Here is a 10,741-nt window from a genome sequence, read left to right as displayed (position 1 = left end):
CTCAGAAAATCCCCCCCCCCCAAAAAAAATGAATTGCCAGCTGCCACTGCAACACCTCAGGGCCATCCAGCAATTTACAAGAGTTTTAGCTCAATTTATCATTCAGGGTTATCCCAGTGCCTTTTCCAATAGTGTTGCAACGCGTTAAGACCTACTTTATAGTACAGTTTAGTAGAAGCATATGGCTACTGCATCTAACCATGATTTCTCAAAATGAAAACATGGCGCTGTACTGAAAATATATTTTGGGGGTTTTATTAAATATTGAATGTAATTATACACTCAAAAAAAGAACACATACATATTGAAGGTCATATACTTAAGCAAGCAAATATTGCTAAATATGCAGGAGCAACACCAAAGTATAGATTTCCTCTGAACAGACATTCCTCTGTGCACAAACCGTGCATGTCTACTAGGCAGCCATCCACATCTGGTTAAAGTTCATTTACACCACACATTTACTTTCACAATGAAGTAAATTGGGACTGGTCTAAATGTATCTATAACACGTAAGAAGTGGTGCCAAAAGGAGAGGAATAGTAAAAGGATGTGCTGGAGAGGACACTGCCATTCTGCCATGTACTTATTTTCCTTCCTAAAAATAAAAAGTCAAACCTGAGATCAGCTACGTCCAAGACAGGTACCAAGACTTCTAATTCTGCTGCAAAATTGGTGTCCGTGTCCAAGTGCACATCACAGTCCCCCTCCCCAAAGCAATAATCACAAGCACAGGTAAATGAGTTGACGCACTTTATTCCTAAAACAGAAGCCACACCACCAACTGCTGGCATGGCATTCATATATAATTATTTATATATATTGCCGTTTGGTTTTGTGTCTAAATGTGTGGTATAAAATACTATATACAACAATGTACCTCTTTATTTGAACACAGTGAAGTTCATTGCTGTACAAGTCCTCTGTGGCTACAGCTTTGCTGCAAGTCCTTCATGCTCAAAGGCATGAAACATAATTCTCCACTCTTAATTCATCTGTACATTGTGACAATACAAATATTTTGTCTTCATTACAAAAAATAATACTCTAAAAGCAACCTACTGGGACTTCATTGAATTTTTATGAGATTTTTTCCTGGTTGTTTTTTTTATGAAGACGATTACATATATCTTAGACCAATCGCTTTAAAGCAGGAAGGTGATATAAACCTTATCCATTTTTTATATATAAAAGAGGTTAGGAAATAAGACAAATTATACATTTAAAAACTTACAATAAATAAGATGGATGCAGGCATTTTATTTGGATACTATTTCATCCAAAAGGAATAAAAAGGAATTTCAGATCTTAAAAAAAAGATCCATTCATGAGTTTTTTCCTTGATCAAATATGTCCCTTTTCTTCCAATAACTTTACAGATAGACTTGTTTCTTCGAATACAGACTGGCCAGTGACTGTGCTGCCATGCTACATACCATGACATGCATCTGTCATTCTTTCACGTTCAATAATTGCGACTCAACTTCTTTATTCCCTTGACTGTGTGTGCATGTCTTTGATTCACAGGGACAGGACTGTTTTAGCAGTAACAGCCGACATCTTGGTGCGGGATCCAGCTCCGTACGTTGCTCTGGTTCTTTCTTCAATCTTGATTAAACGCCCCTTGAAGGTTTCTTCTTTGAAATGTTTCTATTATCTATTTCCCCCCTGTAACAGGCTGTTGGCTACAACATGTTCATGATGAAGTTGTACATCTGGTTGAGCACCACAAAGTGAATGGGTAGACATGATCGTCGGTCCTGCGTGGCCGGGTCACACGTCAGCCAGGAGAGGGCGTTGTACTGCTCCAGCACAAATCTATTCAGACATACAGAGATATAAGGAGATATAATGGGGTGACACACCCAATACATATGGAAAAAAGCCATTATTGTTCTAAATCATCCATCCTAGGCTATAAAAGAAATGCATAAGAAACTAAGTGAACATCAAGCATTTAAAGCTGTTTCCAACATGTTTAGCTCGTGTACAGCGTCGTAATTTGTATCAAAAAATAGAATTTTAGTCTGTATAGAATCCCCTTGAAAACACAGTCAGCGGGGTGGTAACTTGACATTAGCGGAGTGTGTTGTTTACCTGAGTACATCTGAGGTCTGATTGGAGTCGAGGGGGTGGGAGTGTTTGCTGTGCAGTAGTTCATCTGATTGCACTGAAGACACATGGAGGTGCAAAGAGGCCTAAGAGAGGGAGCACAGAGAAAGAGGTGGTGTCAATGGGGTTGTAATGAAGTTATTAACCTTTTTTATTACATCTCATCTAAATAATTAGAGCTCTTTTCACAGAACAGTGAGGCTGGAGCCCATTTCAGAGCCAAGGGTGATCAGTGCAAATCAAAATTAGAGTTTAAACAGAGGTGTTCCGTTACCACTGGGTTTATAAAAAGGAGCGTTTATTTTATGGGGACTTGCATGCTATATTATTTCTTAGAGAGATCTAAATAATCTATATATTCCCTCAAAACCATACTTGGCTTTTTTTTCTTTCTGTTTTCACACTAATTCAACGAACACGATGTACATAAAAGTGTGCTTTTTAAAACTGCTGATAGGCGGATTTTATTTAATTAGGATAAAACCAGGCTAATTCTCCACTCTTTATACTAAGCCAAGCTAATCAGATGGAAGCGATAGCTTTATATTTAATGGAGAGACATGAGAGGTATCAATCTTCTGAGCAAACTTTCATCAGAAAAGCTCATTTTTAGCCATACCTAGTAAAGGAATTATTATCCCTGCAGAATTGATTGTGCCACTAATGGCCCGTAAGCTTCTTTAATTGTTCCACTAAGGACACTAACCAATCATAGTCCTTTAGGCCAGTCTCAATCCCAGTAAAATAGACCATTTTGGTTTGTATCTTATTTAGACTGGTTTGTTTTCACACAGCACAAATTTGAGCAGACCAAATACATTGATTAAATAACTGATTCAATTATTTTGCTGAATGGTGTCTACAAAAAGGTCAGGGCTGGAGTTGAACTGGCTTCTCTTTCATTAGATTTTTTGCTGACTTTTTGAGTGTCAGATTTGCTGTAGACATATTCTTTAGCCTTCAGCCCCGAGATCTAGCAAACACCGGACTTCTGCATAAGTCCAAGTCTTTAATGTTCAAATGCTCCTAATCTTTGCTTTTGGTTCACTTCCTGCAATAGGGTCTGATAATTTGCAACCAAACCACACTATGGATCGAGACCACCACTGGCAAGCTATCTTATTCTGCCCAGAGTACAATTACTATGTTTCCCACTGCTCTAACAAAACGCACCAGGGCTTAGAGCTTTATAAAACATAACACATACTAACACTTGTCGAAGTGCTCTAAACTGTGATTGGTTTCATTCAGTCTCACAAAGCACTTTTGTAAAAAGGAAGTGCTAAGAACATCCTATTAGATACATCAGTGAGAGGAGAAGCAGCGGGTACCTTAAGGAAGAGTGGACACTGGTTCTGAGCTTGCGGACAGGCTGACCAGAACCAGTCGGGTAGTGGGCCGGCTTTAGCCGTGGAGACAAAGTAGCCAAGTGCCAGGGGCTGCTGCAGGAGGTTAGGAACCTCTTCATGAGACTCCATACGGTCTGTACTCTGGCCCTGCAACAAGATACAAACTCAAGGTTAGCTTTGTTCTCCTGTGTCATGACAGGTGACATTAAACCTAAGCTTCTTTCAATCATGCAAAGTATATGGAACACACCATGGTCTGTGTACATGTACACATTCACTTACCTTACTGCCATCACCCCCGTGATGGTAATGCGAGCCGGGGGAGTGTACTGGTGAGGTGTTGGGCGAGATGTTGATGATGTCCGGGTCGACTAAATCATTTTCCTGGTCCAGCAGGTCAAAGATCCCGATAGCATCGGGCCCATCTGAGGAAATCAGGAGGATTACACAACAGGTCTGCAGGTGATAACCTTTTTTGCTTATACACCCTCTGAGTTTTGGAAAAGCATCTAATATCTCCTTAAACGTTTTTTTTTAGCTATAAATTAGGCAATAAACCATATCATTATATTGTCATTATGCAATCTACATTACAAACTTTCTTTGGAGGATGGCTTTTGCTTTCAATGCCATTGTGTGGTTAATTTAGCTATTTCCTGAATAAGGAATGTAGGGGACCAGGTTTCAGACTTCTTGCAATATATTAGCATGAAGGAAACAAATTGAAGATGCTGGAGGGTATTGCATATGCATTCATTGTGAAGGCACACACTACTATAGTGTAAAAGTAAACAGTAAGGATTTGCAAACAAACAGTGCACTTTAAAGAGAAAGCACGGTGATAAATTAAGATTAGCCACACTGTATTAAAACAAAAGAGAACCCGAGGGAATTAGCACAGGACAGATGAAGGAGCTGACTGACCAGGGTTGGCGTTTAGGATGTCGATGTTAGGGTCGATGTTCGTGTAATTGGAGCTGGCTACTTGGACGAAGGCGGATGTGGGGAAGACCAGGATGTGGGTGCAAGAGGTGTCCTGTGGGGTGCTCAGCTGGGACGTCTGCATGTTTAAGGTGGTGCTGCGGCCAAACACTGAGCCCGTCGAAACTGAGTCTGATGGGAGGCACAGAGGAAGCAGAGAGAAACGGATCAATGAACAGTGCAGCTCAGAATAATCTTTAGTCTTCTAAATGATATCCTTTTTAAAATTGATAGGAAGGCTTTAAAAAAAATATATATATATAATATAGGACCAGAGTTTCTCCTGATTTTCAAGGATATTGAAAGCTTGTTTCTAACAGAAACCTTGGTCCTTTCACTAATTTAAATTGATTTACTTTTATAGAAAAATACCATCTTAGTATCATCTTTAACTGAGCACTAAATAACAACTTTGTAAATGTGATTAAAATAATCCCTTTCAACTAAACCACTGAATGTAATGAAATGACTGCTGAAGTATTAATAGGTCTATATTCCACAATATTGATTGCATCTTTTTAATACATGTAAAATGGTAGGTTTACTTAATAAAACATTATTTAAAATGTCATACAGCCTCTGGAGTGATCTTTAGGTTTGAGCTCTTGAAGGCCATACACAAAAACCTATATAACACACCTCAGGAAAGGTAAAAGACAAAAAAGCACAATAGAGCCTCTTTAAGTCTTGTACCAAAACATGTGCCATTTAACAGTGATGTAAAAAAAAAAAGCCATTAGAGGATAACACTGACTATGTAATCTCTTTCGGCTTTTTAAAAAGGAGATGTCCTCGGCCCAACATCGCTCAACACAATCCTGGTATGATGCACTGACAATCCCCCACTCCTTTCCCAAAATAAACCCAATCGATTTGGCCCTCCATCACACCACATTGAGATCAATGGGCATCTGAGGCAGTGCTTTATGAGCAAAAAGGTACATGATCTCCCCTGCCATCAATCGGCTCCGGAAAAGGAGGGGACACGCATTGTGATATGCTGCCGCCATCCATCACGCCCCGCTCACACACAGTCAGACATGAACACACCTCTGCACTGCCTCTCTTGGAGGAGTAATGCGACTCAGATGAGAAGTGTGCGTTAAAACACACAGCAGGTGTATTTATGATCTTTGTCATGTGCACACAATTTACCTGGCATGATGATAAATGATCCCTGGGGCTCCATGGCAACCAAGCAAACGCTGAGGATGCTGGGAGTATCCGAGGCAGAGATGCCACACATTCGACACATTTCCTTCAGACGGCGACTCAGGGACTGGAGGTTCCTCCTGCTCAGCAGAATACTCCAGTCTGAGTAGAGAGGAGAGGGGAGGAATGAACATGTGGTACCGAAAACACTTGAATGCTGATTAAAGTTCCCTGCTGATGCTGAAGCATTTTACATTAAGCTAGTCCTCCTTACCTTTTAACTCTCCGTGTCCTATCCTGCCCAGTCGGCCAATCACCACCCTCCAGGGGACTGATGTCATCTGCACCAGTCCCAAGCACCAATCCCACAGCTTCTGCAGGCCGAGCCTCCGAACAGACCCCTTTTTCCTCCGCGCCCTGCCAGACACACATTGATTCACATGTCAAAACCACGTTTCAGCAATAAAAAAAACCATTAGGCTTGGTTCCTAATGGGAAATCATTAAATCCCCATTATTGCCCAAATAAAATCTCTTACGTTTTGAAAATCTCGTTGTTTTCGGAAGTGCGTTTGATATCAGGATAATTGGGCCAATAGGTAGAACCTTAAGATGTGACTAAACCAAACATCCCACTGAGGTGCACTGCTTTCGCACAATCACATTTTTCATATAGGGCCGTCAAGCATTGGAATATGCTTCCAGCTAAGCTTCAAACGTGCACAGACTTTTGGTCTTTGTCCCATGATGCAAAGAAATGGTTATTGAGCAACCAGTCCTGTCAACATTCATTTGTGCTAGTATTTTAATTTCATACATATTTACTTTGATCTATCTGGATAATATGAGTGTAATAGTCACTTTGTAAAGTTAACCTGTCAGTTGATTGTTATGTTTGTACCTACCATGGGCTGCAAATGGAAATGAGCTAAAAGCTGAATCTGGCATAAATCACCTCTTCTCTTTTTGAGATGAAAGTATTTGTATGCACTTTCCTTCTTTTATAAAGACATACTAATAAAAGAAGTTCAAGATGGGTAGAGTTTAGCTGCGAGTCTATAGAGCTGCTTTAACATTGTGCTGGCAGGTGAAGGAGAACCTGTGTGGGGGTGTGCAGAACACGCCTGACTGACAGTTGTGTGCTGTTTCTCTCAAGGCTCATTGACACTCAAGTGAAAAGTGTAATTTGACAGCTAGCATGCTTTATATTGATGCAAAAATCACAGTTTTGATTTTAAGCAGACACATTTCAAGTGTGGGTAACAGCTGCCATGCACCTTTTTTTAAGGTCACAGACATCTGTTGCAGCTGTGACTGGATGTGAGAAATACTCCAGTCAGGTGTACATGTTCAACACTGGTTTGACTGCTATAGTGTGCATCAAGTGTGATGGACTACATTTTTTAAATGACTTTCACAATTACTGCACTACAAATAAAAACATCACTTTCTGTCTGCTGACACTTTGTTACATGAAAGTAATTAATGCAATAAGTCGAAGGGCCGTGGTTTACAGGGATTTAAAAAAGGCTTAAGGACATTGTAAGACAGGGGTGGATACTAAATATAGCGGGTAGTGTAACAACAAAAAAGGAATAGTTTAATGAAAAGAATTAATGATTATTCCGCTAAGCCAATGTATTTTGGCAGCCACTTTTTGGTTGAATATCACCGTTCATTTTAAAACTGCTGGAGTTGTGTTCACTAATGTCAGCACTCTTCTTTATTATTCTTAAATATTAGCATATTTAAAACCATATTTACTTGCTCATTAAGCACTGAACATAGCCAAACATAACTGCTGAAACCATAAGTTCCGGTTTTTCCTTTGGCATTAAACTCGAAAAGACAGTGGTCTAGTTTCATTTTTGTCATTGTTTTAAAATCTTTATCCAAAAAAAACCAAACGGCAACATATTCAGGTACGGCTGAAGAGCTATGGGATCATCATTTTTATATACCTTTAAATTAAATTGAGACACATATATTTTACCATAGCTTTCTCCTAATGGTATTTCACTAAAAATAGATTCATCTTTTATCCACCATTTTTGAGATTGCTATATTTATTGTTGTATCTTTTTATATTTTTGTTGCTTAAGTACATTTATTGACTGGTTTTAGTGGCTTTAATTGATTCCTTTTGATGCTAATAAGGTCATTTGAATACCCTGCTGATGGTGGGTGGCCTACCTGTTGGGAACATCTATGTTGATGATGCAGGTTTCTAGGAGTTCCCCATACAGGTCAGTGCATGTAGCCAGGAGCCAGCGTTGGTCGTGGGACAGACAGTATCCCACAAACAGCACGTTGTATTTCTGCGACGCCTCCCCAAATGTCTCCCCGAGCTCCGTCTGCTTGTCCTTTGTCGGTGCTAGAATGAACGGAGGTGTATAGAGTCGCAGAAATTCCGGCCTCTGCAGATTGGGAAGTGAAGATGTCAGGATAAAGGACAAATTCAGCCCGTACTGGTTGTACATTTTGTGCATGCATGCTTGGCTTTTAAAGCAGCATATACTCTCTTTTAATTACAATTTCTGCTAAAATCACATTCTTTATACTGTAAGTTAAAGCTCCACACATATCAGTCAAGTTGCTCAATCGATATCCCAGTTCTCCCAGAAAGCCAGCTCAAGGTCTGCTAGTGCGTAACAGGTAGGCGGTAGAGCTGGCTATAAGGAAGGATGTCCGCTGAAGTAGTTCCTGAGCTAAGGTGCCCCTTTGTCTAAACGGGGAGTCGAGATCCCATTACGGAGTTCTCGGGGAACTAGCCAAGCAGAAAATGGAAAGAAAACTCTGAAGGAGCAGAGGGTTACAAGATCCCTTGGTCCTCTTCCAGAAGAAAAACCCAGCAGGATGGTTAGCACTAAAAACTCTATATCTCGTAAAGTGAAACAGTTGGGTCAAAAGGCCGGGTCACATGAGGTGAAGTTTACTTTTGGAGGCAAAGCTGGAAGCAACTAAATGACTTCTGTCGGGGCAAAGTGCCAGCCTCTGTTTGCCTCCATATCGATCAGAGGAGAATGCTAGCATATCAACACACAGCTGATTCTGTTTAGCAGAAGAGCTTAACTGACAAAATCTTTCTCTGTTTAACATATTAAAAAAGTTATTGAGTGCTTCTGTTAAAATTGACTAGCATTTACCTCGGGACTCTTCAGTGCAGTGTCGATAGCCAGGCCGGGGCCGAAGCCCGTCAGTGACTTGACGTTGGTGGAGATGGGTAGTGGCCGTCTGCACTGAGCAAAGACGGAGAAGGCGAGAGACTTGAGGTGCTGGGCGTAGATGTGACGATCCTCGCCTCGTACTGGCTGAAGCAGGTACTGGCAGGGGACAATCTGAGGGGGAAACAGACGCCGTCAGAAACAACACTTCCTCTATATAAGCTCTGTAACAGTGCTAATACAGATGAAAACTATACTTCTTAAAGCAGAAGAAAATTGTTAAGATTTCAGGTTAGGTTTAATGATGAAAAAAACATAAATTCTGAGTATTTATTTAAAAAAAGCAGAACCAAAATCTGCTCCACTCAGAAGACGGGATACAATCAGAGTAGACTTCAAAATGCAAAGCTTTTCTTTAAGTTGGTATTTACTGCTAGTGTAGTGCACTAAATTGTTATTGATTTGCATTTTTGGATTGCTCAACGTACACCACTTCCTATGATAATGTCAGCAATTATGGAATTTAAAGTCAGCTATGAATAATTAAAGGATTAATGGACACACTGACAATTAATGTACTTCCCTCTGCATGATAATCTAATACAAAGTGGTCAGCAGGAACACTGAGGCTCTCCGGGGAGCTTTACCTGAACTGAAATAGAGTTACGGATGTGTGGGGGCAGGAACTGAAGCATCTCAAGGTAGCAGCGTAGTAAACCCAGCGTCCACACACTGGAGTGGGATGGCACCGGCCCCGGGCCCCCGTCTGTCTCCTCGTAGCTGAATGGGTCCACAATGTAAACAACGATGGCAGGTGGATACGTGATGGCATGGGACTCCCCGTCCGTGGGAACGCCGACTTTCTCTCGTTCCAAAGTGCTGGGGAGATCACACGCAGTATTAATAAACCAATCTGGCTCTCGACTCACTTCTAATTTCCCTCAGCTTCTGAATGGCTGAGTCAAGACTACTCAAAGATATATCACACATATATAAATATAACTCATTAATCAGATCACCAAAATGTATTCAAATAGCAATGATCAAAATGTCCTCTCAAACTGGTACTTAAATAGAACTTTGGAAAGGGCTGTAGTATTATTAATGTAACAGACACTTAAATGATATTGATTTATTTAATGTGGCTATAATGCACACTATATACAACCCCACTACAAAAAATCACCTTGAGGGTTGCCTAGCTAACCCTTCTGCAACGTGGCAGTAAACATATGTATTTAATTATGGAATAATTAGATTAAAGTTGTGTACTATAGTTTCATAAATCGTAATATACTCAAGTGCTTTACAATAATTTAAAAACATTTAAAAACTAAGATATAGTAATAAGTGATCAATGCTTGTTGTGACCCAGACACTGTTATTTTATATTTTATTTGTCAGTGGTGTGCACGTTTGTGTGTGCTGCGTTTACCTTTCAAGAGGCTCTGTGGGCCCCGGGGCCTGGCTGCTTGAGTTATCCCCTGAGGTGCCAGTATTCTGGGTACCAGCCTGCTGTCCCAGCTGTCCACCCCCATGGCCCTGGGGGCCCATGCTCCCAAAGGGGGGGAAAGAGCTGGGCTTGGCAGGCGGCTGGCCTGAGGATGGGACCACACTGTTGGAGGGCGCCGAGCCGTTTCCAGACCCACTGTTGTTGCTGCTGCTGTTGTTGTTGTTGGGAACTGAGGAGCCTGCAGAGTTCACGGAGCCCTGCTGGCCCACTGAGCCTGAGGTGGAGCTGGACTGTTGTGTGGATGACGACTGGTTGGACGAGGGCGAGGGACTGGACTGTGTGAGGAGGGAACTGTCCAATGGCTGTGAGGCGAGGTATGGAGCTAAAGGGAGAAAGCAAGGCATTATAACATCAATCACACTCTGAACAACAAAAAGACACTCCATTTGAACTCCTCCTACACAGATACCATGTTCTCTTTTAAACAGTCAAGGCTCTCTAGCTGAACCAAGTGGTGTCGGAGGTGGAAAT

General features: G+C 41.1%; 1 protein-coding gene across 1 annotated transcript in view; it reads right to left on the bottom strand.

The window, feature by feature from the left end:
• Positions 1-740: 740 nt before the first annotated feature.
• med13a (mediator complex subunit 13a) overlaps positions 741-10,741 on the bottom strand; it is an 80,047-nt gene continuing 70,046 nt past the window's right edge. The window contains 11 exon segments of the mRNA XM_063895585.1: positions 741-1,818; positions 2,098-2,198; positions 3,444-3,608; positions 3,744-3,886; positions 4,386-4,574; positions 5,598-5,756; positions 5,869-6,011; positions 7,787-8,010; positions 8,740-8,931; positions 9,405-9,636; positions 10,193-10,592. Coding sequence (XP_063751655.1) covers positions 1,686-1,818; positions 2,098-2,198; positions 3,444-3,608; positions 3,744-3,886; positions 4,386-4,574; positions 5,598-5,756; positions 5,869-6,011; positions 7,787-8,010; positions 8,740-8,931; positions 9,405-9,636; positions 10,193-10,592 — 2,081 coding nt within the window. The 3' untranslated portion in view covers positions 741-1,685.

The sequence above is a fragment of the Eleginops maclovinus genome, chromosome 11 (assembly GCF_036324505.1).
Source record: "Eleginops maclovinus isolate JMC-PN-2008 ecotype Puerto Natales chromosome 11, JC_Emac_rtc_rv5, whole genome shotgun sequence".
Lineage (NCBI taxonomy): Eukaryota > Metazoa > Chordata > Actinopteri > Perciformes > Eleginopidae > Eleginops > Eleginops maclovinus.
This window is presented reverse-complemented; position numbering and strand designations above follow the sequence as displayed.